Below are 27076 nucleotides of genomic sequence, written 5' to 3'. Positions count from 1 at the left end.
GTATCTTTGTTTGGTTTATTCTCAACCCACACTCTTTAAACTTTTTAATTACCCTCTCTAGTAACTCGTCATGCACTCTTACGTCTTTACCATGAATAACTATATCATCCATATATACTTCCACGCCTTTACCTCTGAATTCATCTAAAACTCTGTTCATTACTCTCTGCATTATATGAGGCGAATTCTTAAACCCCATAACCATACTATTCCATTCGTATACTCGACCATTCACTTCAAATGCTGTTTTGTGCTTATGGTGCTCCTCAATCTCAATATGATAAAACCCTTCTTTTAAGTCGATAACCGTAAATACTTTTGACCCCTGTGTGGCTCTCATAATATCCTTAATTAACGGTAGTGAGTACGGGTCCTTGTCAACCAAATCGTTTAACGCCATCAAATTGCTTACCAATCTTACGTCCCCATTTGGTTTTTCAAGTGCTCTTATTGGACTCCTCCACTCACTTTTGGAACGTCTTATAACCCCTCTATTTTCCAACTTATTCAAGTACTCCTCAAATTTCACCCTAAGGTAGTATGGCACATTCTGCCCTCTTTTCACAACCTTTTCACCTTGCTTAGTATTTATTGGACACTTCTCTCCTGTGAGATATTTTATCTTTTCTTCTGATTCTTTAAAAACTTCCGGATACTTTTCAATTAAATTTTCTAACTTATTTACTGTTTTACATCTTTTCCCTTCATTGTTGATAATTGGTTCTTTCTGTAAAACTTGTTCCTTTTTAATTTTATATTTTTCCCTACCAGCTACACTTTCATGACATTCTCTAGCGTAATGCCCTTCTTTCTTACATATAAAACATTTTGTAGTTTCTCTGATTTCTCTTCTTTTCCTATACATCCTAAGATTTTCTTTTCTTTCTTCCCTAAACTCTTTCAACACTTTATCCATAATCTCTTTAATCATTTCTTGTCTTTCTTCTGACTCTCTCTCAAATTCTGCTCCTTTTTGTAAGCCTTTATAAATTTCCTCCCAACTGCTCCTTCCGTCACAAAAATTTTCAAAAATATAATCCTGCAAGTTCGCAGATGCCAAATCCATAACATCTTTCCACTCAACTTTCTCAACTTTCAATATTAACTTTAGTCTCTTATCTATCCTAATTGCCTCTTTCTCTAATGTTCTAGCCTCTTGACTACGGGACTCTCTTGTTTCCCTGTTCATCCTTGTGTTCGCCATGTTAACCATTTATTTATTAAGGGTTCTAAACCCTACATTTTATAACAGAGATACCGTAGTTATAAATGTGCTCACTGCGATATTTATAATTTTTTAATAAAATAATGCTTGTACTTTGAAATTGATCATTTCTTCGTGCTTTTTTTATACTTTTTATGTTGTTTTTTAATTCTTTTTTAGACAAACAAGCAATTCTTTTTAATTTTTTATATTGTTCAATATCATTAAAACTAATCCTTTTTTTTAAAAAATTTGTGTCGACTATAATTGGGATTATAAGTAATGAAGCTATCTGAGAGCATAGTTTATTTGTGTTAATTTGATATCTTTTAGGTTTTTCTTTTACTTTTTTTGATAAATCATTTGATAGGTACATTGATACTAATGTAGCCGTTGATCCTACTTCAGGGTCAATATAAATAGTCTTAGATTTTGATATTTGAGGAACTAATCTATGACGATCTATTATCATTTTTATTGGATAACGATTTATTTCAACAGTAATTTCATTATGATTAACAAGTATTAAGCTTAAGTAATTTAAACCTATTTTTTGATCGCCCATTTTAAAATATATATACTCATTAAAAGTTCTTTTAAAAGGCCATCCTATAGGACTTTCTAGGAATATTAAATCGTCGATATTTATTTGAAATTTTTCGCAGACCCAAATCAATTCTCCTTTACTTTCAAATACATCTTTTTTCATGTTTACTACAAAGATTACATTCATAGCGTGGGCTAGTACTAATGAACTTATAAACGAGCTGAGATCGCATGACTGGTCGCCCATACAAATATCTATAGGATAACCAGTAATTTTTTTCTTATTTTCTTTCAAAAAAATCCCTATACTTTCTTTTATTTCAATCATTAGGGTAAATTTTTTTTATTTTTTTTATTTCTAGTTTATCATCAAAAAACGAATAAGTCTTGTATAATACTGACTAGAAAGTCTATTAAATGTTAAATATTGTTTAGACCATATTAGTGAATATTATTATTACTTTTTACGGCTAAAGTTAGCTTTAGGACGCAAATTTCGATATAGGTTTTTTTTGTTTTTTTTTGCCCCTTTTTTTTAAAAATGGAAGAAAGAAAAATGACAAGAGCAGAATTAGAAATAGTGTTTGAAAATTTAATTACTAAAAGACAAAATCAGATTTGCAGTGTGTGTGTGATAATAGAATGAGGTTTATGAGAGAACATGGTTGTATTTTGATTTGTACCTGGAAAGATTGTAAGAAGCAAACATCGATATGGACGAATACTTTCTTTGAAAACTCTAAACTCGATCATATCACAATTTTGCAGGTACTAAATTTGTGAATTTTTGGCTATTCTCGTAAATTTATTTGCCAAATTATCTGTTGTTCAAAACCTTCGATATCTTATTACTTAAAAAATTAAAGAAATTAAACCTCTATGATAAATATTTATCATCTTTAAGCAAGATAGGAGGAAAAGATATCATTGTTGAAATAGATGAAACTTAAATCGGAAAAAATAAAATTACCGAGGAAAATTAGTGATGGGGGTTTGGTATTTCGGCATGATAGAACGTACTATCGAACGTAAGATTGTGGTTTATACATTAAGAAAAGAGATAAGAAACTCTTACAGATCTCTTATTGAAATTCGTTAATACAAAAAGCACTATACATAGTGATATGTGGAGGGCTTATCATTCTTTGGGAACCTTATTTAAAAAATATAATATGGATAACCACTCATTAAACTTTCGAGATTCAAATACTGGAGTACATACCGATACCATTGAAGGTAATTGGCGTTCACTCAAAAATTCTATACCTAACAGAAATAGGTCTAAAACCAGCGCCAAACTTTATTTACTTAGGTATATGCTCCAGAGAAATTCCTATAATTCTGTTTTCGATGCATTATTAAATTTATTGTTCTACTTTTAATTTTTGTTCCTTCCTCCACATTTTCTTTCTTCCATTTTTAAAAAAAAGGGGCAAAAAAAAACAAAAAAAACCTATATCGAAATTTGCGTCCTAAAGCTAACTTTAGCCCTTTTTACAATTATAATATGTTGGAAATATTTAATATGTAGGAAATATGATAAAAAACAAATGTCAAAGAATAATTCATTGACATATTGACCCTTTAGTTTACTTGTGAACAAATTGTATGTTGAAAGGTCTCATTAAAATATTTGAATTTTGACGGGGCAAAAATCACGGGGCTACTTATGTGAAAGCTGCCTGTAGACAATTTTTGCCAACTGTTAAACAGATGTCAAATATCTCTAATGTGTCACCAGCATTTTTAAACAAATACTCCGTTGAAGGCGAAACTAAAGAAGGAATTAAGCAGAAAGTCTTAAAAAGAATAAAACAATAAGAAACACTTATCATCTTTAGAATGATCAGCTACTTGCTAATGACTAAAATTGTAAATATTTATATTTTAATTATTTTTACCTTTTTAATATCTCAAGTACGATTTTGTTTAGTTTAATACAATCTTCAAGTTTAGTAAATATCTTTTCCATGCTTTCATCTGCTTGTTCTATTAATTCCCTTATTGCTCTTTCATTATGGCTTTGACCTTTATTAGCGATTTGTACTATATACTCTCTTTTAAAGACTATATATTTTTCGTCTTTCAATCGAAATGCTTTTTCATCAACATATTGATGAAATGCTAATGCTTTCTTATAATTGTTTTTTTGATAGTTTTCTTCTAAATCGAAAAAATTAAAAAATTTTACAACATTGCAATATTTCTCGTATAGAATTGACGAGACGTAATTCTTATTAGCCTCGTAATAAATTATATTACCAAGCTCGAATAACTCCCGAGATATTAAAAGGCAGTAAAACGCTGCCCAGTTTTTTAGAAAAAATCCTTTTTTCTCGTCTTCGTTTTTAAATTTTAGTTTTATATTACCAAAATCATCATATAAAATCTTCTTGCTACCATTTTCGTTATGTTCCCAATTAAAAGTTTCAAATGAGCCAACAAATGTTAAACCTCCATGGGTTTTATCATATGACCTTAACATTTCTTTATAACAATCACTGTAAATTGGTCTAGTTTTAGGAAACAAACTGGAATCTTGTTCACTACTCAAATATCTTGAACAAGTTACTAATAAAATACATCGAAACATATTTAGGTCTAAAAACAATAGTAAAAATTTAATATGATCAATATATTAAAAACATTATTAGAAATTACATAATAAATAAGACAAGTTGTATTTATAAAGGATTCTAGCGAGTACTTTTTTCTATACGGTTCAATGTGAAAAGAAATTGTAAATTAGATAAAAGGTTTTGTAACTGTCATGCCCACGGGGATAACACCCGTCTTTAATATAGTTCTCTAATATACTTAAAATACTTTTATTTTTTAAATTGTTAAATTCATTATATCTTGACCCTTGTCCTGGTCTAGGCCTCTCTTGATTAATTTCATTTCTTCTCATTTCGTCTTACCCTTCTTTTTAAATTTTTATTTAAATATTTTTTGTAAAAAATGGTTAATGAAATTTTTGATAAAAATTAAATATCAAAAATTCTTGACATAGCATCAGGCTATGACAGTAACATTTTAAATTACATCTATAATCATCGTTTTAAATAGTTTTTGTTGTATTATGACGAAAATAAATTAAATATGCCGCAATGCTTACGTTTTTTGTATCAATTGAACCCTATAATCTCTTATTATATGTTAACCATTTATTTATTGAGTGTTCTAAACACTACATCCCCTGCCAGGCAAGTAGCCTTTTTATTTGTAATCAAAGCTTCCTCTTCTCTCTTTCAAATCATATTGGTTTTTTACTATTTTACCATCCCGTAGTTTCACAATATTATTTTTATCTCGTGCTACGATCCTGAGACCTGTAAATCTTCCCTTGTCTGTATTCACTCGTGTGCCTAAATTTTCTTTCTTAGCGAATCTTACCTCATGAGCTTCTCTGAATGTCGTCTCTTAATTGACCAGCATATTCATCATTTTACAACTTTAGCAGTTTGGCCAGCTTCGCTTACATCGGCGTACGTTTTATTGCTGTATGTAGTGTTTAATATGTCCTCTGATTGCTCTTTCTATCTTCTCAGCAATATTTCCATCATTTTGCTTTATATTGCATTTCTCGATTCCTACTCTTTTCTTTAAATCTTTACTTACAAAGTCTTTTCCGTTGTCTATCAAATATTTCTTTATAATTATATCTTCAAGTATACACTTTTGTAAAACCTCTATAATTTCACTACCCTTTTTGCATCTCAATTTCGAACTCTAAAAATTATATTAAAGTGATCAATGCCCTGTAAACAAGCCTATCCTCTCCACCTATGTCCATAAAATCTATTTCCACTTTCTTTAGTACTACTTAATCACAATTCTTAATATGATCTTTCATACCAGCCCAATACTGTCTCTGTTTACAATCCATTAATGCCTTTGACACTCTATCTTTTAGCTACTCGTGTAATCTCACGTTCTCTTCTATCTTGGCTCAGTATCTCTTTCACTTCCTGTGGAAAGATTCACAGTACTGTTTACCGTACTTTTCTTTAATATTTTATTAGTTTTTAGATCACTTCTTTTCTCTTGTTGTCCCTTTCTTTTTTTTTTTATTTACCTTCTACCTGATCTTTTGTCTACTTGACGCATCTGCCATCATTCTCCTTTTACATTCTTAATTGTAAAGTCAAATTCTTGTATTTGTTCTACACGGCGGGGTTTTCTGTTATTGTTAAAGTATGGCTCATATCTGATCTTGGCCAACGCGTCTTGATTCGTCTTCAATTTGAAATTTCCTTCCTCTCAAATCACTTTCAAACTTCTTTATAAAAAACAAAAATGACATCTTCTTACTTTTATCCCCTCACAGTAGGTGTCGATATTTTTGATGCTCATTGTATAGGAATCCATTTATTTTTTGTAATAGAAGTGCTCCTATCCCTGTATCACACGGATCAGTTCTTACTTTAAAAGCTTTTTCATATCCTAGAAAGTGCTTTCCATATCCACTTACATCTTTCTTTGAAGCCTCAGTATCCTTGCTGTTCTATACTCAAAGTTAGGAATGAAGTCTTTAAACCAATGTCAGTCCTAAAGATCTTCTTAGCACTCTAACATTCTCAAGTTTGCTCTCTAAAATTCTCATGTTTGCCTTCTAAGATTCTCAGGTTTGCTCTCTAACATTCTCAGGTTTGCTCTATTTCAGTGTCTCCTAAATCGTCAATTTATTCTGTCCCATGACTTCACCATTGAGATTGCTACTCCCAACAACATCACTTCTTTTTTTTTGTATTGTATTTTTCTTTGGTTGACTCTACACTCTTCAAACTTTCTAATTATCCTCTCTAGGAACTCTTCATGCACTCTTCCATATATACTTCCTCGTCTTTACCTCTGAATTCATCTAAAACTTTGTTCATTTACTTTCTGCATCATATGAGAGAAATTTATAGACCCTTTGATCATACTATTCCATTCTTATACTCGTCCATTCACTTCAAATGCTCCTCAATCTCAATATAGTAGAACCCTTTCTTTCTAGCGATAATTGTAAATACTTTCAACCCCGTGAGCCAATATCTTTAAATAACGGAAATCCGTACATGTCCTTTTCAACCAAGCTATCAAATTACTTATCTTACAGACTCTTTGGGGGTTCAAGTGCTCTTATTAGATTCACTTCTGGAATGTCTTATAAACCCTCTTTTTTCCAGGGGTTTCAAGTACTTCCCATATTTCTCCCTAAGGTAATATGTCCCGTTCTGCCCTTATTTCACACTATTCTCTTCTGAGATAATATATCATTTCTTCGGATTCCATAAAATCTTCCTTATAGTTTTCAATAAATTTTTTCAACTTATTTACCAAATTTATATTTTTTCCTTCGTCGTTGATAGCTAATTTTTTTCTTTAAAAAATTGTTCCTTTTTAATTTTCTCTTTTTCCTTACCAGTTAGATTTCATGACAATTCTCTAGCGTAATGCCTTTCTTTCTACATACGAAAGATTTTGTAATTTCTCATCTTTTCTTACATTTCTTATAAATTCATACAGCTTTTAGCTTTATGTACTATTTTTCACATACAACCCCTGCTTTCCTTCTCTTCTTTTTTATATTGATATTGTTTTTTTCTTACCAGTTCTCTTTTAATCTCATTTCTTAGTTTTCACTCTATTCTGTTAAAGGTAAGGTAAGTTAATGGCTAAATTTATCTATGTTATTCTCAAAATCTCCGCGCTAAATTTAGTACTGGGTGATCTAATTATCTTTACTACTTCCTACAATATGGCTCTCAAAATAAATTTATAAGTAAACTGAATAAAGGTTGCGCTTTACTCTTTCAAGCTTATCTTCATTATTGTATTGGTCTTTACGGTACTTTCGTCCCCTGTTATAATACATAAAGTTTTCGGGAATTTGTGTATTCTTTATACATGTCCTCCAAACAATGTGACTAGATTTCATCCGTCGTTCTCATTCTTAAACTACGACACAATTTCTTTTTTAAGCTCTCTGGATTTTTGAACACTGGTGGTTGAGCTATCTTGCCACAATAGCTTTAAATGTGAATGGTGGGATTACCACTACACTCAATCTCGACAACTCTTATGCTAGATCTTGTAAGGTCAATACTGTTTCTTCTAGCTTCTCTACGTCTTTTCCCTATCCGGATCCCTCGACCGATGCAGGCCATCGCCTTATCTTCTGTTAGACAACCAAATATTCCCATTCTAACATATACTACATTTTTTCGTCTCATGCCTTAACGGAACTTACAACCTCTTCTTTTGTTTATGTTTAGATTCAATAATTTTTATTCTCCACCAAGTTAAAGATAATTGTATGTTAAGTGTAAAATTTATTGAATATATATTCTCAACAAGTACTATAACTTTTTTAGAACTATGGATGTAAAACTAATTTATTTTTTATAATTAAAAATATTCAGGTATAAAATTTTTTGTAAATTGCGTTTTATATTTTCACATACAAATTTTTAATTGCATTCGTTTTTTGTTAATATTACATAATAAAATGTATTTTTATATAATCTGCAAATTTTGTAAAAATTTTTATAAACAATATTATTAATTACTACAAAATTATTTTAAGTGGTTATATTGTTTTAATTCGAGATATTATAATATGAACCAGAAAATTGTTATTAATTTATGGGAAACAGGTATTGAAGTCTAAATTATTTGTTATATAAAAGTTTTACTGTACATATTGAATTTTCATATACAATAAGCCTGATATTTACACAGTATACAAATTTGAAAAGTATAAATATCGCGGAGAAATTTAAAGTTTTATAGTTTTATTAACAGAAACATAAATGCGTACTCTTAAAAAATCAGACGGCTTTTATGTACAATACATGTTTATATTTATATGTATTTTTAATTTATCAAAATGAGCCAAATCTAGATAAAAACATTTGAATTTTTTTAGTTAGAATAATTAATGAGTGTATAAGTCCAATTATTTTAAGTCGTAAAAAGGCACTAAGCATGATTATAAGGAATGTATGTACAAAGAAAATCATGTAGGTGAATGAAGGCTTGTGAATTCTCTAACTCTTTTATGATTCTATAATTGATTTTTTTTATTATATAAAGTATGATATTAATGAATTATAAGCTATTATAATATTATATTTTTAAGTGTGTTATATAATTTTAAGCTATGTAAATTGTAATCATAAGCTATCTACTTAAAAAAATACATTCAAGTTTAAATACATTATTTATCTCAATAATAAATGAGTTAAATTTCCCTATTTATATTTTACTGACATAGTTCAGAAAGGTATAATCTTGCTCTACGATATCTCTTTCTTGTACTAAAATAGTCTGTCTATACGTGTAAAGAATGTTTCAAAGATATCAATAAAAGCGATTTTTGATCATTGTAGAAGTACATCAATCTTCCAAATTAAAATCATTTAATTGACTATAAATGCCGTTTTTGATGTTCTCATATATAATCCTTTATTTAGTTTTATATTTATTGTTTACATGTCGAACTAACTAATATTACTTTGTTATTATTACTTTAATAAATGTGATATTACACTACTAAATGTGATATTACTTTGTTATTATTACTTTACTAAATGGAATGTTACTTTGTTATTATTACTCTGCTATAGTAAGATTACACTTATAAATATGACATCATATTTCTATATAAATATCACATATAAAACATGTTACAGTGATCTGTTAATGTATCATACATTTATAAAATACATATAAATACTTCTTATACACAAATCATATGTATTTGATTATTCTTAGCTTTACTATTTGTTCATCTCTATCCACTAATATACATCCACTTTCTACTAATTATGAGTGGGATTACAACCAAGACGGCAGTAAGAAGATATTTCCCGGTCAGTTTGGTAATTTAATATTGAAATTTAAAAATGAAAATGAAAAAAGTTTATTTTTTAATATTCAGTCATTTGTCCTCAATTGGGCTGAATCTTTCGATAAGTTGACTAATAACATGAAGTCTTTTGTAAATGTTATTGACGAAGAAGTTAGAAATAATAGAGCTGATAAAGTTTTATATGATAAAATTTTTAATGTATTAAAAGTTTTTAGATCTTTTAATGTACACCAGTTTGTATCAAGTAAAGAAGTACAGTTTAATATTGATTTTAAGACAGTACTCAGTTTTCATGAGTATATTAAAGAGAAGATTGAGATGTTGAGTGATGAGATGTTTAGATATTTTAAGAATGAGTTAATGAGAGAATATTCCTTAAGGGAGATAAGTAAGGAAGAGATAAGGATTTTGAATATTGTGAAAAGACTAGAGGGAGATATGGAGAGGATATTTGGGAGTATTAAAGAAGTAAGTGACTTGAATGAGAATATACTTGAAATATTAAAGAGGTAAATAAAACTTAAATATATTACATATATTATATTATATTATATTATATTATATTATATTATATTATATTATATTATATTATATTATATTATATTATATTATATTATATTATATTATATTATATTATATTATATTATATTATATTATATTATATTATATTATATTATATTATATTATATTATATTATATTATACTTATATTATACTTACATTATACTTATATATTTTGTCTTAAATTAATTTACCCCATATTATATAATATATAGTATCTTCTCTATATTATAATCTCAACTTAAATATATTGTATTTTACATAGTATCTAAACTATATCAAATAAATATTCTTTATCTCAATTATTTGTCATTTCTTCTATGTCTTTGTCTATGGTCACTTTGTCCCTTATTTTCTTGATGAGCTCTTTGACTTGTTCTTTCTCCTCCTGCGTGTACACGCTGAAGATAGTCAAGTCGTCTCTCCACTGTATCCTCCCTAGTATTTTACTCATGTCTGTTAAGTCGTAGAATATGAATCTTCTACAGGAGTACATTTCCTCACTAGAGTCGTCTACTATTTTTATATTCCCAAATCTCTTTACTAATTTGTCCCTGTCTCGTGCGTATATGACAGTACTATTTGGATCTATTAATTGATCCAGGACTAGATGTTTAATATTCTCCCTAGTGCCATTTATAAATTTATGTCTATAAATAAACTTAATCTTACTAGTACTACTAGTCAGATTAGTATTATTTAATATTATGTGAGGTATGTCTGTTTTTATATAACATGCATCAAATATTAAATAATCTGAACTAGAAATAGTGGTAGTATCATTAGTGATTGTCTTTATGTCTTTATATTTGAGATATTCTAGTACTTCTCTGGTCTCTTTTACTCTGTCTACTGATAAATAATTCTCTATGACCACACTCTTCTTGTCTTTTACAAGTGGGTAGATAATATTCTGGTATTCCTTGTCAAATAGTCTCACTGGTCTGAGATTATCAAGATTGGATATTTTATAAGATCTGGCCTTACTGGGTTTAGATTTGAGATCTAGTCCTTTAAAGAGTATTTTATCCATAAGGGGGATAAGAAAACAACAACATATAAAATTAAGTAAACAAGTTCTTATAGTACTATAACGCTATTTTAGTATAAGAATAACAGTACTTTACTATGTTGATACTACTATGTTGTTTTTCTTATCCCTCTCTTTTTGTATGTTCTTGATAGTAACAAAGTCTGAAGAAACTGATCACTCTAAATTCAGGCATCTTACTAGTCATATTAGTACTCTACAAGACATAGAGTCCTCCATGCCTCTACTAGATAAATACAGAGCCATCATAGTACTAGGAGGAGACGGGACTATCCTGAGACTCTGTCAACTCTACAAGTCTCTACCTTGTATCATACCAGTAAATCATGGGACACTGGGATTTCTTACAACATATAATAAAGATCATACAGTAGAAGACTTATCTGATAGATCTATGATGAAGATAGAGAGAAGGCGCTTAGTAATAAATAGTACTCATTATTTCTTGAATGAGATCGTAGTCACTTCCAGAGTCAGGAGACTCAATACATTTGAGATTTCTATAAAGGACAAGATTGATAAATTAGTCCTCAAGGGAGATAGTCTGATAATCTCCACTATGACTGGGTCATCAGCCTACAATCACTCTATCCATGGGCCACTGCTCCTGACTGATGATGTCTACTTGATAAATCTAGTCGCCCCCTGTAAGAGTCTCTTCAGGCCACTAGTGGTGAATATCAAGGATACAGTAGAAGTGTCCTGTGAGGGGGGACTAGTCCTTATAGACGGGAAGGAGCATGAGATGAGCAGAGTCAAAGTAGAATATGATGGGAACAGTGTGTGCTTCTTAGCAGATGAGACTTATAAGAAGAATAAGAAGATAATAGACTTATTAAACAACACTAACTTATAACAACCATATCTCTATTATATCAATGTAGTGTGTTATTATATCTAATTGTATTGTATTATTATATCTAAATGTAGTGTGTTATTTTATCTTAATGTAGTGTGATATTATATAAGTAATATATACCATATCTTATTATCTAATACCATATCTTATTATCTACATTATTCTTATATTTCATACATATTGTCAATTTTTTATCCCCTTAAATCTCATGGAATATGAAAATGCTCTAGGAATATTCAGCCCAGATGGCAGACTCATCCAAGTAGAATACGCCCAACAGGCAAGTGAACAGGGATCCCTGGTAGTATTCAGCAGTGACACTAATGAAATATGTCTTAGTATAGAAACCAAGACACATAACAAAATGCTCATTGACCAGAACAAACTACTCCCTGTAGACAAAGATCTAAACATCTGGTACACTTTCTCAGGTATAAAACCAGACTCCTACAAAGTACTAAACGAGGCAAGGCTCATCTGCCGGAATTATAAAATCAAGACTGGTACAAATATTTCCTTTGATGAACTGGCCTATGAACTCAGTCTCTATAAACAGAAATTTACCCTTGATTCGTCTATGAGGCCTTTTGGAATACGGAGCATTTTACTACAAGTCAAGGATATGGCGAAAATATATGTACTGGAGCCTGATGGGAATTATTCGGAATATAAATGCGGGGCTGTGGGCCAGAAGAGCGTGAGTGTCTGCGAGTACTTAGAAAAATGTGAGGAAGAAGACATAATATTCAGGAGTGTGAGTGGACTGGGGACAGTAGTCCAGAGTGACAAGAATAAAGTCATGTCACATGTGATAAGCAAGGATGAGATAAGGCGAGTAGAAGATGAAACAGTGAGTCAAATAATATCTACTGTATCTGTCAAATAAACCATTGGGATATAAAAATCTGATATCATGTTTTCATGCTGTTTTTTTCTCTATTTATACTTTTAAAAAAGAGTTTGTTTGTTTTAGATTTATGCAAATAAAATATGGACAATTCTAAAATATAGTAAACCATAAGGTTTTAATTTTGAATCTTGTTTTTAAAGGACAAATTAAGCATACTGTAAAGAAAGAGTTCTTTTCTTTGGGCGGTATATAGTCTTAATAATTATAAATAAAGCTAAGTACTGTACATATACCAAGTGTGGTCGAAACAAACGAGGGTTTAAGCGCATATTGCTCTGTTTATTATTATAATATTGACAAAGAATAAACAAAATAAAAGAAAACTAATTCTAAGGGAAGTGCAACACATGTCAAATATAACGTGCCCTTATTTTTAAATATTTGACCCTATAATTTATTCATTAATAAATAAACTCATGTTTTCATTCCAACAATTACTAGTGAAATAAATAAACTAACTATAATCGAGAATTTAAAGATAGATAAAATATTCTAGTTAAGATTAGATTGTCATTTACATGGAACAAAATATATATATGGGATGGAGTGGTGACCAAATATCACAGAAAATACATCAACAGCAATAATCATTTAAAGACTTTTCAAGCCTATTGTACTAGATAATGCTTAATAGTCTAAATCTAAGACTAGAGGGGTTAAATTGAAAACTTTAAATATTGAATCGAGGCTCAGTGAGTCTTTATTTAAACCTAGAATACGACCAGGAAAAAGCTGGAGAGAAAGAAACACTACATAAAATGGCATGAGAATTGCAAAAGAATAAATGTGTATAGGATAAAATTCCGATTAATTATTAATCATTTTTCTGATTGTTGAGTGAAATAATAATTATTTATAGCCCCTATTCTAGAATAAATGTTTATGGTGGAGAATATGAAAACAGAGATTAGTAGTGAAAATATCTTGCAGGAGCTACAAAGAGCTTCTTTACTTTCCAGTTTTAATAAATTATCAAATGAGGAAAAAATTGATTATTTTATTCATAAAGCCAACATTGAGATACTAGATTGGCATAGTAAGTTAATGAAGGAGAAACGGAAATGTTCCTTAACATTTGAAATGTGGAAAGAGTTGGCAGAAACGAAATTTGACTGCGGTACTGGATTGTACGAATTATATACTTTAAAACAAAAAGAAAACCAAAGTATTGTGGAATTTATCAAAGATGTAGAAAAGAAATGTCTAAAGGAAAATATCAGAAATACGAATAAAAGGAAGATAATAAGAAATGGAATCCTATCAAGATATAAGGCTATAAAAATGGTATTAACGGGGCAATATGAAATTAATAAAGAATTCCTTGAAATAATTGATGAAATGGAAAAGGGAAATAACGATATAACAAAAATAAGACAACCTGCCTCCAATAACATCAACAAAAGATATTCATGTTATTTTTGCCACAAGGATGGGCATATCGCTAAAGACTGTTTTGCGAAGAAGAAAATAACTGATGGTAAACAACTACAGTATAAAAGGATAAATGAGATCCACCAAGAAGGCGGAATGTTGGATGCAAACTTTATTAACAATAAAGAAGATTTAATATATGTTTATAATGAAAAAATTAATGTAACTTTTGACTCGGGTTCTTACTATAATTTTATGAGTAAAAAGGCTGCTTCTGAACTAACTTTAAAAATTTATAGAAGTACAGAGGAAATATATTTTTTAACATGTTTAGAAGAAAGATTCGGGATTACAGAATATGTGATATTAGATTTCTCTTATGGTGGTAAAAGTTATCGTTCTAAATTTTTTATATTCCCTAAGGTGGAAAAATTTAAAATACTTGTAGGAAAAAAGACATTACAAGAAATATTGAAAAGGGTGTCTAGCAATAGAATTTGTGAAATAAATACGATAAAAGGAGAAAAAATTGTTGAAAAGGTCTATACACTACCAAAAAAGTTAGAAGAAGGAGTGGAAAAATCTATCAAAGAACTACTAAGGAAAAATTACATAAGAAAATCAAAATCAACGTGTTTGAATAATTTAAGACCAGTAATTAAACCAGATGGTTCTATAAGAGTTACTACAAATTTAGTTTCGTTAAACAAATTGGTAGAGCTAGATAATTACTCCTTACCACACATTGATAAGCTTTTATACGGGCTTCGTGGAAAAAAATATTTTAGTAAATTGGATTTAAAAGATGCATTTTTTTGTATAGAATTAGCGGAAAAAGATAGATATAAGACCGCTTTCAGATTTAAGCACCTATTATATGAATGGAACGTTATGCCAATGGGGTTTAAAAATGCTCCGGCAATTTTTCAAAGATTTATAGATGATGTTTTACAAGAAGAAATAGGGAAAAGTTGCTTCGTGTATGTGGATGACATACTGGTTTTTGGAGAAAACGAGGAAGAACATGATTTTAATTATGAGAAGATCATAACAAAGCTTAAAAGCTATAACTTAGGTATTAATGAGGATAAAACAATATATAAGGTTAAAGAACTTACCTTTTTGGGACATTTAATAGCATATAACGAAATTAAGCCAAAAATTACACGGGACCAAGCAATTAACGATATGAAAAGACCAATCAATAAAAAATCACTGCAAGAATTTCTGGGACTTATTAATTATTATAGAAAATTTATTCCTAATTGTTCAAAAATCGGAGGATGTTTATATGATCTTACAAAAAATGATATTCAATTTAATTGGGGGAAGGAACAGGATGCTGCTTTTAATACATTAAAGAAAATTGTATTGTCGAGCAGTGTGCTTAAACAGCCAGATTTTAGTAAACCTTACATATTAGAAACGGATGCATGTGACTCTGGTCTGGGAGCGATCTTGTCACAAGAAAATGAAGGGCATGTGTACCCAATCGCGTACGCTTCTAGAAGATTGGTTCCAGCGGAAAGAAATTACAGTATCAGCGAGAAAGAATGCTTGGGTGTCCTATGGGGAATGGAAAATTTTAGATATTTTTTATATGGAAATGAGTTTAAAGTAATAACTGATCACAAAGCTCTAGAGGTCCTAAATAAAGGCGAAATAAAATCGTTACGTATACAAAGGTGGCTTGATAAATTGAGTGAGTATAATTACACGATCGAGTACAAAAGGGGACAGATATTCCTCACGTCGATTGTTTGTCAAGATCTTATCTTAATGAGTTAAATACGGATGAAATAAATATGATTGAATTTAGCGAAGAAGAAAAAAGGTCTATCATAAGGAATAAACATATAGAATTAGTTCACAGAGGATCAAAAGTTATTGAAAATGAATTAAGGAAAAAATATCATTGGAAAGATATGTCGCATATGGTAAAAACGGAAATTAATAAATGTCTAAGATGTAAGATGTACAATCCACAAAGAGGAAAAAAATTTATATTTGTGACAGCATACGAACCTGGCGAAAAGGTAGCTGCCGATATTATAGGACCAATCAATGGAAGCTATATAATTGCGGCGATCGACTATTTTACAAGGAAAGCATGGGCTAAAGTCATTACTACTAGAGAGAGTAATAAGCTAGTGAAATTTTTTGATGAAGTTTATAATGACATAAAGATTAAAATACTAATTCTTGATCAGTCAAAAGAAAATTTGAGTATTGAGGTAAAACAATGGGCAACGAGAAATAATGTTCAAATTCATTATATTTCCCCTTTTCATCACCAATCAAACGGAAGAATAGAAAGATTTAATAGGACAATACAGGAAGGTATATATAAAGATAATAGTTTTGGAAATTTGAAGACAAAAACTAAGCGTGTACTAGATGTATACAATAATGTTAGACACTCCGCTCTTGGCATGTCGCCAGACGAAGCATGTAATCCTAAGAGAGCTCAGGAGATTAAACTAAAACAATTCGAAGAAATCGTAAAATTCAACCAACGACAGAAGAAAAGAGGAGCTGAATTTATTTTTAAAGAGGGAGATAGAGTTATAATTAGAAGAGAAACCGATTTAACAAAGGGAAAACCTAGATTTGAATCGCAAGGTATAATTATTAATATTTTAGGAAATAATTCTTATAACGTTAAGGTCCATAATAAAACTATAAAGCGACATGGCTCGCAACTTAAGCTAATAGTAGAGGATTATTTTGAATGAGGGGGATGTTGAGTGAAATAATAATTATTTATAGCCCCTATTCTAGAATAAATGTTTACTGATAAATAATATCACAGTATATATAAAAATGACATGCACCCCTTAGTAAAGATCTCAGATAATATATTTTGATAACATCTTTACTCGACAAAAATATCTGTATATATTTTTCTAGTATCGAGATTAATGTAAATATGACATTTACATGGTGTTAGTGCTCTATTTATATTTTCAATAAAGAGTTTGTTTGTTTCATATTTTATTTGTAAACTTTTTAAATAATAATTACAGTGTAAATTGTATTATTCCATGCTTCTATTTAGAGAAAGTCTCTGATAAATACGTGTAAAATGATACTCTTGTCTAAGACTTAAATGAAAAATAGACACATAGGAAGATACTATAAAAATGTTTATACCTAAGTTTTGTCGTGTATGTTTTTTAGATAGGTCGATATATTAACCAATACATTGTCTTTACTGGTGTTTTAAATCTACAACATTGATTTATGTGTTAAGGTGTAAAGGTATTAGAAATTTATAAAAATTGATTGGCATACTAAAAATAATAAAGCTTTTATTCGGCACATAACCGCGACATAAACTTTAAAGAATATATCTCGTAAAATATAAGGCATCTATCATGTCAAACTAAGATAATGCGGAACCTAAGTACCATCCATACTGGCTACCAAAAGATTAGAATTAAAATCATGATTAAATAATAATCTCGATCAAAATTAAATCATGTATTTCGATGTTTTTTACCTATGTTCTTAAACAAAAATCTTGATTATTTATTTATCATAATTTTTGAAACAAAAACATGTTTCATAACAAATATAAATTAATTAATTCAGTCTCATACAAGTTCATGTATTTGTTCTTTATCTCTAATATATTGTGCAATGTCCCTGCAAAGTTTAGTTTTAACAAAACTTTTGTCATTCCATACAATGAAGATGAAAAGAATGTTAAATTAAATGAGTATATACTTGTGTATTCCGATGATAATAGTCCGTATTTCGGCTTACTTACTAAAGATGGACAATCATTGACTTTTGATAAAACGACAAAAAAACTTAAACTCGAAAAAGTAGACAATAAATTAACTAATGAAGCTATATGTACTATAACCCACGACACTGAAAGTGCGAAGTGTAAAGATATTAAAAAGGCTAAAGAAGGCAAAGAGGAAAAAGAAAATAAGGAAGAGGAAGAAGAAAATGAAGAGAAAAATATAAACGAAGACGACAGATTAATATTTTATTTAAAAACTAATAATGCACACAGTGCTACGATAGGTATAAAAGGAACAAACTTCTGTCTACATGATAATAACGGAGAATTTGAGGCCAAGGAGTGTCCTAAACCTGGATTTGGAGGAGACAATTTCGGCGTAAAACTATATATTGAGCCTAATATTAGTGCACAAGAAGTACAAGAAAATGGACAACATAATAAAGATGATTTCGAGCATATAAAAAACATTGGTAAAGAAGAAGGTAGAGATTGGATGGAGAGACATGATAATCCACAAGCGAAATTTGTGGAAACAAATCCGCAATCTAACATTGTAGAAGAAAATCCACAGGCAATTGACATACCACCAAATCAAAGTCCTGGTCCGAAAACACGTAATCGATTTATGAGACGCTTTGATTCTTTTTCAAACTATGTGCAAAATAAGTTACCTACTATGAATCAACAACCAAATGAATATGTGCAGAACACTATACCTCCAGTTCAACCTAATGAACCTGTGCAAGGTCCCATTGTTGAAGATCCTGTGCAGGCAACTAATCCAAAGCCTTATAAAAAAGGCTTATTTAAAAATATCTTGCGTGTAGGCAAGAATTATTTTAGAAAACTAAACGAAGAAGATGTTTCTCAGACACCAGAAACTGTAAATCCAACAACTGCTGAGATGGCTCCTAGCAACAGAAATATTTTTGATCGTGCAAGTAATATTTATAATGATTATAGGCATCGTTTAAAGGTGTTGACCGCGTAAAGTAAATTAAAAAAAAATTATTTTATATCTGTAAAAACTAGCGTATCCCTTCCCGTTTAAAAAACGGAACTGGTTGATTTGTTTTTTTATTTTTTAATTTAGATTACATATGTAAAGTAAGAATATAGAAAAAAAATTACTATGTTTCGCAACAATAGTAGAAATTATTTCCTATGCAAATTTTTTTTATGTCTCCTAAACGCTTATAAAACACATTTACGAAATTATTTATAATTTTTAGATGATTAAATGTCTTGAAATTTCTCGGGGAGTTAAATGAATTCTAAAAAATTTTCTGACGATAATTTCGAATTAAGTTACACAAAACCAAAGCTGAAGGAAAATCTAGAGTCTATCTCTTTAAACGACGACGAGGTACGATCAAGAGAATGCAGTGGAGGAAGAAGGGGCTAGATTTTAAGCTCACTAGCAAATAAGGCTACTGCTGAAGAGGTGCTGTCGGCAATAGAGATTGTGCTGAAAATTTGGAGCTGAGAACAAAAAAATTCAAAAAAAAAACTTTAGTCTGTGAAGAGATAATTTCCACGAGCGGCACCAGGACGGGCTGTTCTACAAATATTAACTAATCGAAAAAAAACTCAATAAATCATTTATATTGAGAAAAAAATATTTAGTCTATGTATGAACATATAATACGATCTTATAATAGTCAGTGTTAGTAGAAGGAGAGATCGTTTTTTAGAATAGCTTTTTATTGGATTGAGAACTTTATTTATTTGGTATATTTATTCTATATAAGATTTCTTAAATAATTTTAGTTTCATTTCTAAACTAGCTAACTTTAGATCATTAACAAATGTTTCATCTTTCAGTTCCAGTCTTATTTTGGCGTGTGAAACACGGTTGGTAACAGTCAGAATCTTCCAATGGATCAATTTTATATTATATTGAGAAAATTAGATCAAATATTTATTTAAAAATTTCAAATCTCAAAAAAACAGATGGAAACATTTAAATAAGTTCTACTAAGAAAATGTGATTAATAATGAATTTTTTGACCAATACTTAACGATTGTTTTATATTATAATAAAACATTGGTTCTATATACCTGAAAATTAATTGAGGACACTTTATTCTTTATTTAGATGGTTTTTATCTTTAGATTTTAACCACAAAAATTATGCTTAAAAAAATCAAAGTTAAGACTATCACTTCTCACATTAAACCATAAAATCATATATATATTATGATAATTTTTTTTTTTGCATCATGTAATTACTATCATTCTCTACATTGTGTACATATTAACACTAATAAATTTTTTTTAATTTGTTTTGTTCATTTTAGAGATACCAGTTAGATATAGAACAATTAAATTCTTTTTTATTGTTGAAATTAGATATATCTACAGGAAATTTTAAAAAAAAAGTCAAATTTTTTTTTAATTCTTAATTAGCATATTATTTTTAAAATCAAATTTTAGGGTTTTCAATTTAATATATTTGTTACATTAAAAGTTTCTGTATTTTCTTCCAAAATGATCCTACTTTGACATTTCATTTTGAGTTGAAAAACTATATAAACACCTACAAAAAAAAGTCTGATGATACTTTTTACCTTTGTTTTCATAGTAATATTATTTTTTTAAATTTTTCTTTGCCTTACTTTTTTTTTAAAAAATTTTAACCTCTGTAGTTTTTTACACGATGATGATTTGTGCATTTGTGTTTCATAAAAATACATTTAATTTATTGAAAATTCATATTTATTTGATCATTATATTACATGTTACACAATGTTTCATAAAAAATATAAATAATATTTCCCATCAAATATAGTATGATTTTATTCATTATTTTTGGAATATTTGCCAAAGAGTTTAACAATAATTATAACGAGGCTTTTGTATTTCCATATAATGTAGATCAAAAAAATACTGAAGCCAATATCTATATTATTGTGTCTTCCAAAGACGACAATGCTCATTTCGCCTTAATTACCAAAACTGGGGAGTTATTGACCTTTGATAAGGAGACCAAAAAGCTTAAATTCATAAAAGTAGATATTAAATATTTTACTGAGTCCATGTGTACTATAAATAATGACACTAGTAGTGAGAAGTGTAAAGATGTTAAAAAAGCTGAAGAGGGCGAAGAGGGTAAGGACGAAGGAGAAAGCGAAGGCGAAGAGGAAAAAAAAAGCGAAGAGGACATTTTGAACCTTTTTTTAAGATTTAACAATGCCCACAGTTCTTCGATAGGTATAAAAGGGACAAACTTCTGTATTTTTGATGATAAGGGCGAATTTATCGCCAAAGAGTGTCCTAGGCCGGGATATGGAGGCGATAATTTCGGAATAATTTTGATTATAAAACCTAATGAAAATACACAAGAAGAACAAGAAAATGGACAACATAATAGCAATAAATTTGAGCAAATAAAAAATCTTTTATTAGAAGAGGGTAGAAATTTGCAAGTGAAAACTAATAATCCACAAGGTAATTATAGGAAGAAAATGATGCAATCTGATATCGTTGAAGAAAATCCACAGAAAACCTCCACATCTGTAGGAACTCAACATGGAGAACAGAACCCAATCCCCGGCAGGGAAACTAGCAGGGGTAGTTTTAACCGCCGTTACATTGATTTGTTAGAAGCTGAAAACTTACCACCTAATGATCCGTCTAATGAACTAACACGGGAGGAACTACAATTTTTAATGAAAAAAACTTTATTTGAGAAAGAGGCTGCTCACCTTAGGGAGGCTCATGAAACCCCAGAAGAATTAGGAGTTGGCACGCAAAGCTTTGTAAACCCCCAAGCAGTTGGTGAAAACGTGAATTATCCCAGCAAAGCAGTCGGATCTAAGCAACAATTATTTGGGCCATTTTCGCATAGGCAACAAATTAAAAAATTTATCGGAATTTAAATTTTTAAGACATATAATAAAAACTACAATAAAAAACAAATTACTAAAAATAATTATTTAAATATAAGGATTTAATAAACTCCTATTGCTTTAATATCTACTTTAATTTTGTTTCTTGTGAAAACGAATCTTACGTACTTTCCATTAAATAAACAAATGTTTAGATACGTTATATATGATGTAAAGGCCCTGAGTTTTATGCTTAAAATAACGACTACGTTAAAGATAATTTTGAAAAGCAGTCAAGCGTTTTTTTTGTAATATGAGGACTTAACAGAATAGGGGGTACGAGACTAAATACAACAAAGATAGTGTGACACAAGCTGCCTCCCTGGCTGCTCCGTAAGTCTAAATATGAGTTTTAATTAAATGTTTCAATGTTCTCTAATAACTCGGTGAGGGGCTAGAAATTTATCCTTAATGTTTTAATTTTAATAAATGTCAAACGCATCATTCATTTGAAGGAAATGATCTCTTGTATAGCATTACTTATTATGTTATTATTCACTAGAATAGACATTTTATTATTTTTCATTTGTTTGTTACCGATGGCGCGCTTGTTTGCGTCCATGACTTGGCCGAAATTAAGACATGACGGCCGCGGGGTTCAAGTCTTAGAGTCCTATTGGAACGTAATGGTTATAGGAAAGAAGTCGTGGGACATATAGTAATATATATCATTTATATATTTACTAGCGTAAATCCCGTTCAATAAACGATTTTATGTATTTGCGCATTGTATTTTTTTAGATCGACTATTTGTGGTGTTACCACCAGGGAGGCGGCCTTTTGTAAATAGAACTCTATAGTGCCCTCGATACAATATATTTTTAATTGTTTTTAATGTTTCTTGTTTATTTGCTCTTCAAAACTTCTCGTAGGTCCTCCTCATCTTAATTGTTATAAAATTTCCTTCTCTTCTCGTGCCTAAAATTCTAATGGGTAGAAATAAAACAAAATATTTATGTTGATATTTACAGAAAAGGCATTTGAAGGATGATTAAATGCAAATAAAATAATGTGGCGAATAATACCACACAATTTTTAGTTCGAAAAAAGACTAGAAGAGATCTTAATTTTGAAGCAGTAAAATTTAATTAGTAAATTTTGAGCACTAATTATGATTCAAAAAATTCTATGAATTCTAAAAGATGATTTTTATATATTTTAGGATTAATTTTTGACAATTATCTTTTAAAATCTAAATAATGTTTTTGGTTTTTTAGAGAAAGATGCAATAAAATCTAAATACTTTTCTGACGATATTTGAAATTAAGTTATACAAAAACAAATATTAATGTATTTAAACATATAACATACGCATTATATAGTAAGAATCTTCTATTATTTTTTATATTTAAAATTATATTGAAAAAAAATCTAATATTCCTTTAGAAATTGCAAATCGCAAAAAGAGGGGTAAAATTTTTAATATAATTCTTTTTTAATAAGAGATGTGGTGACGATCTTCAGTTCTTTTAGCATTACTAAGAACATTGATACTATATGTTCCCATTCAAGGCCCCCTTTAAGAGTCTCGATTTGACTTAAGTAGTCCAGCCACGATGCACTTAGGTCTCTTCGATTAGATAGCTTATTAAAAAAACTCATACTACAAAGAACAAAATATATTTTAAATACCTTGAATATGCACAAGTAATTTTCGAGAGCTAACTCAAATATTTTCAACCTCCGCATAAAATATTCTAGAAGTTGGAGATTGGCTGTTTTGTGATTGCGACCGCAACAAAATCCGTTTGATCTTAAAAGCTTTATTTTTAAGTTATGTTCTGTTTTAAATTTATATTACCAGATTGTAACTATGTTCAAAATATATTATATAATGTCAAACATAAACATATCAAAATATTTTTTTATGAATTTTGATACATGTTTCATGTTTTCTGAAACACAATAATAAAACTCCCGATTTTTTTTCTTTTATTAATGATTTTTTTACTAATAATCCACTCGGTCTTTTCTACCATATATAGAGCCAGAATAAAGAGTCTTTACAAAAATGACTACTTACAAAGGAGATCTAGTGATATAGGATTAACTAGTAACAAGAAATCCCCAAAAGTGGATTTTTTTATAGATTTGTCTGATACAAAAGGCCCTACCAAAGATGCTATAATATTCGAGCATGTTAAGAATAAAAGACCAAGATACTTGAAATACGATCTTAATATTCAAAATTTAGTGTTTACAGAAATGATGTACAAGTTCAGGCTTCATATGAAAAATGAGAAGAGTTTTAGCATTAGAGTTGTCGATGAAGGAAAGTGTCTTCATATAGAAGACAGAAAAATTTTACTGAGACCTTGTAGTAACCAGAAGAATCAAGAGTTCAAGATAGAACTTGTGGATAAAAGAAAGAGTAAAATGGAAGTAGAAGTAGAAGGAAAGGACAGTAAGGATAAAGACAGGAATATACACAGAGATGAAATATATGTAAATTTTTATAATGACTCATCGTCGTCATCATCTGAAGAAGATATGCCTCAAGGTAATATTTATAAAGATAATGCGGTAAGTACAGAGATTAAGAAGAATATTAAAGAAGAACCTGCCATTCTTTATAAAGAGAATATTAGTAATATTCTTCACTCTACATTGTACACTACTCTGATAATTAATTCTACAGAGACAGTGTTTACTACACTGTATAAGACAGTGACTAATACACTGCTTAATACAGTGGATAAGACCAATAGGCCATCCAAAGGGGATGCAGGGATAAATCCACTTATTAACATATCAGATCAAAATAAATATAGTCGAGATAGGTACGAAAAAGATAGGTATACTAATCGAGATAAAAATATGTACAACAAAGATCCCGGCATGTATGGTAATGATCCAGGTATGTATGGTAATGATCCAGGCATGTATGGTAATGATCCAGGTATGTATGGTAAAGGTATATACAGCGGCCGAGATAGGGATATCAACTATATGTACGATACTAATAAATATAACAAATATAATAAAGATTTATATAACAGAGGTCAATATATCAAAAATAACCCTAGTAAATATATGTATAATGAACAAGACTACACTTGTCAAAATCCTGATGACCCAGAGTGCGAATATTTCGAAAGAAAGAAAAAAAATAAACCAGTGAATCTTATAAATAGTGACGGACTACTAAATGAAGAATTTAAAAATACAAGAATGGATAATACAAGGAGGAACTTAAACATTAATACTAATCCAAAGAGCGCGGGACTATTACAATTTGTGGGGTTTAATGATTCTATAGGGAATGGACTACTAGACGAGAATGAAGAGGGTCTGTATTCCGGAATACGAATTGATATTTAATGCAATAAAATGTATAATTTGATGTAATTCATTATTATTATTTTTTATAACTATATTGTAAATGTTTTTTTAATGCTATATTAAATTTGAACTTAGTGAAATAATTATTATAGCGTACACTAAATGTTTTACCTATTTACTTAATTTTGTGACCAAAGTCGGCCTTAGTTACAAAATATGAGCAGAGGCATTTTCTAATTTTAGGCCACTTTAAAAAAATGCAAAAGTGTTTTACCTTCTGAAAATAAAAAAAGCGAAATTTTAAAATATAAAAAAAAAAACAGGTTTAGAATCATTTCATCGAGTTTACAATAGTTTTTGTTTGATTTTACTATTAGATAATAATTTAAGGTTTATTCTAAATTCATATAAATTCCTTTTGAAATCGCATCCCAATAATTTAAATGCAGCGTGCAAAAAAAAATCTCATTTTAAAAAAAAAGAAAGCTTTAGCTAGTCATACATTTACAAATATTACTGTAAGTAATATGCTGAAGGATTTAACAAGCATAAGGAGTTTATTTATTAAATATTATAAAGACACTAACATAATACAAATCAGGCATTTAAAAATAGTTTGTTACAAAACAGGCCTTTAAAATATATTTCGTTTTATTCTTCTTTAACATACGTGTGCGCAACATTCAACTCCTTATTTAGTCTTCTATACGCTTCATTGACTTCATCATCTCCTTCTGCAGATGCTCTTTCTTTATTATTATACTTCTCTACCAGTATCCTAGGTATAAATATAAACCCTTGATTGTCTGCCTGATTACATTTACTAAACTCTAATGGGTAGTATTCAACTTCATTTTTTTTATTAATTTCTCCTACTGTAAGACACAGTCCACCAGAAATAATTTTATAAGTATCCTCGGAGACATATTTTAATTTTAAATTAGTGTCACCTGGCAGCAAATTCTTCTTTGCTACTAAATGTTTTGATTCTTCAATTGATCTGTACAAAGGAGAATGAATGTTGACTAACCAGAAGTTTTTGGACATATTGAATCTTAACTGCCATAATTGAGACATTAAATTATCATTTGATATTTCTAGTAATCTGATGGGAAGAGTCAAGTCATTAGTGTGGTTTACGAGAGTGATGGCTTTATTGCCATGAAGTTTGTTGACTAAGACGAAAGATTCATTGAAGATGTCTTGGAATGTGTAGAGGAAAAGAAAATGAAGAAACATGTAAACAAAAACAAACAGAAAAAATAAATGGTATGTTTTAAGATAAAACACATTGTAAGAGGAATGATAAAATATATAAAAAAATCTAAATTCAGCTTAAAATACACTATTATTAAACTTATAAAGCACATTATTCTTAGATTCTTTTTTAAAATAATAAATATTTTTTTAATTGGCGTTAGATTGTTTTAACATGTTGTTAAATGTCGTCCCTGCTGGGGTAACATAAGCATAAGCTCCGCCTGCAAATTTAATCTTGCATGATCTACATGTCCATATTCCTACTACATCTCTCTTAACTGATGTCTTCCCGCATGCTCTACATTCATAAGTCTTCTTCTGTGTCTCTAAAACTTTCTTCATTCTTTTTCTTAGAGTTGAGCCATAACGTGCGCCGAATCTTCCGGAGATACCAACTTTCTTAGTTCCATTGGACATTTTAAGGGGTAGAAAAAAGAAATAAGAAGAAAGAAAAGGAAGAACAAAGTATGTGAAAGTGTAGAACTATGTACCATACATTTGTATAATAATAAACTTTTTATTTTT

At 29.5% G+C, this 27076-nt stretch overlaps 11 protein-coding genes across 11 annotated transcripts; 6 read left to right on the top strand and 5 right to left on the bottom strand.

Moving 5' to 3' along the window:
• Window positions 1-1229: 1229 nt before the first annotated feature.
• On the bottom strand, window positions 1230-2078 carry VNE69_09025 (exopolyphosphatase; the record flags this gene model as incomplete). The annotated part of the gene is made up of 1 exon (XM_065474543.1): window positions 1230-2078. One exon carries the CDS (start codon window positions 2076-2078, stop codon window positions 1230-1232), a length of 849 nt encoding a protein of 282 aa, XP_065330615.1.
• A 1569-nt stretch (window positions 2079-3647) lies between these two features.
• Window positions 3648-4343, bottom strand: VNE69_09024 (uncharacterized protein; the record flags this gene model as incomplete). The annotated part of the gene is made up of 1 exon (XM_065474542.1): window positions 3648-4343. The coding sequence occupies one exon, from the start codon at window positions 4341-4343 to the stop codon at window positions 3648-3650; it is 696 nt and encodes a 231-aa protein (XP_065330614.1).
• A 5151-nt stretch (window positions 4344-9494) lies between these two features.
• On the top strand, window positions 9495-10124 carry VNE69_09023 (putative SP-containing protein; the record flags this gene model as incomplete). The annotated part of the gene is made up of 1 exon (XM_065474541.1): window positions 9495-10124. The coding sequence occupies one exon, from the start codon at window positions 9495-9497 to the stop codon at window positions 10122-10124; it is 630 nt and encodes a 209-aa protein (XP_065330613.1).
• A 345-nt stretch (window positions 10125-10469) lies between these two features.
• VNE69_09022 (uncharacterized protein) lies at window positions 10470-11204 on the bottom strand (the record flags this gene model as incomplete). The annotated part of the gene is made up of 1 exon (XM_065474540.1): window positions 10470-11204. The coding sequence occupies one exon, from the start codon at window positions 11202-11204 to the stop codon at window positions 10470-10472; it is 735 nt and encodes a 244-aa protein (XP_065330612.1).
• A 139-nt stretch (window positions 11205-11343) lies between these two features.
• VNE69_09021 (NAD kinase) lies at window positions 11344-12078 on the top strand (the record flags this gene model as incomplete). The annotated part of the gene is made up of 1 exon (XM_065474539.1): window positions 11344-12078. The coding sequence occupies one exon, from the start codon at window positions 11344-11346 to the stop codon at window positions 12076-12078; it is 735 nt and encodes a 244-aa protein (XP_065330611.1).
• A 211-nt stretch (window positions 12079-12289) lies between these two features.
• VNE69_09020 (proteasome subunit PSA4 (PSA4)) lies at window positions 12290-12967 on the top strand (the record flags this gene model as incomplete). Its single annotated transcript, XM_065474538.1, has 1 exon — window positions 12290-12967. One exon carries the CDS (start codon window positions 12290-12292, stop codon window positions 12965-12967), a length of 678 nt encoding a protein of 225 aa, XP_065330610.1.
• A 5003-nt stretch (window positions 12968-17970) lies between these two features.
• VNE69_09019 (putative SP-containing protein) lies at window positions 17971-19110 on the top strand (the record flags this gene model as incomplete). The annotated part of the gene is made up of 1 exon (XM_065474537.1): window positions 17971-19110. One exon carries the CDS (start codon window positions 17971-17973, stop codon window positions 19108-19110), a length of 1140 nt encoding a protein of 379 aa, XP_065330609.1.
• Window positions 19111-20911: 1801 nt separating this feature from the next.
• Window positions 20912-22000, top strand: VNE69_09018 (putative SP-containing protein; the record flags this gene model as incomplete). Its single annotated transcript, XM_065474536.1, has 1 exon — window positions 20912-22000. One exon carries the CDS (start codon window positions 20912-20914, stop codon window positions 21998-22000), a length of 1089 nt encoding a protein of 362 aa, XP_065330608.1.
• Window positions 22001-23947: 1947 nt separating this feature from the next.
• Window positions 23948-25330, top strand: VNE69_09017 (ricin B Lectin (RBL9); the record flags this gene model as incomplete). The annotated part of the gene is made up of 1 exon (XM_065474535.1): window positions 23948-25330. One exon carries the CDS (start codon window positions 23948-23950, stop codon window positions 25328-25330), a length of 1383 nt encoding a protein of 460 aa, XP_065330607.1.
• A 612-nt stretch (window positions 25331-25942) lies between these two features.
• On the bottom strand, window positions 25943-26530 carry VNE69_09016 (ricin B lectin (RBL1); the record flags this gene model as incomplete). The annotated part of the gene is made up of 1 exon (XM_065474534.1): window positions 25943-26530. One exon carries the CDS (start codon window positions 26528-26530, stop codon window positions 25943-25945), a length of 588 nt encoding a protein of 195 aa, XP_065330606.1.
• A 168-nt stretch (window positions 26531-26698) lies between these two features.
• VNE69_09015 (ribosomal protein eL43) lies at window positions 26699-26968 on the bottom strand (the record flags this gene model as incomplete). Its single annotated transcript, XM_065474533.1, has 1 exon — window positions 26699-26968. The coding sequence occupies one exon, from the start codon at window positions 26966-26968 to the stop codon at window positions 26699-26701; it is 270 nt and encodes an 89-aa protein (XP_065330605.1).
• Window positions 26969-27076: the final 108 nt, after the last annotated feature.

The sequence above is a fragment of the Vairimorpha necatrix genome, chromosome 9 (genome assembly GCF_036630325.1).
Source record: "Vairimorpha necatrix chromosome 9, complete sequence".
NCBI classification, from domain to species: domain Eukaryota; kingdom Fungi; phylum Microsporidia; family Nosematidae; genus Vairimorpha; species Vairimorpha necatrix.
The sequence above is the reverse complement of the archived record's forward strand: the minus strand, read 5'-3'. Positions and strand labels throughout refer to the sequence as shown.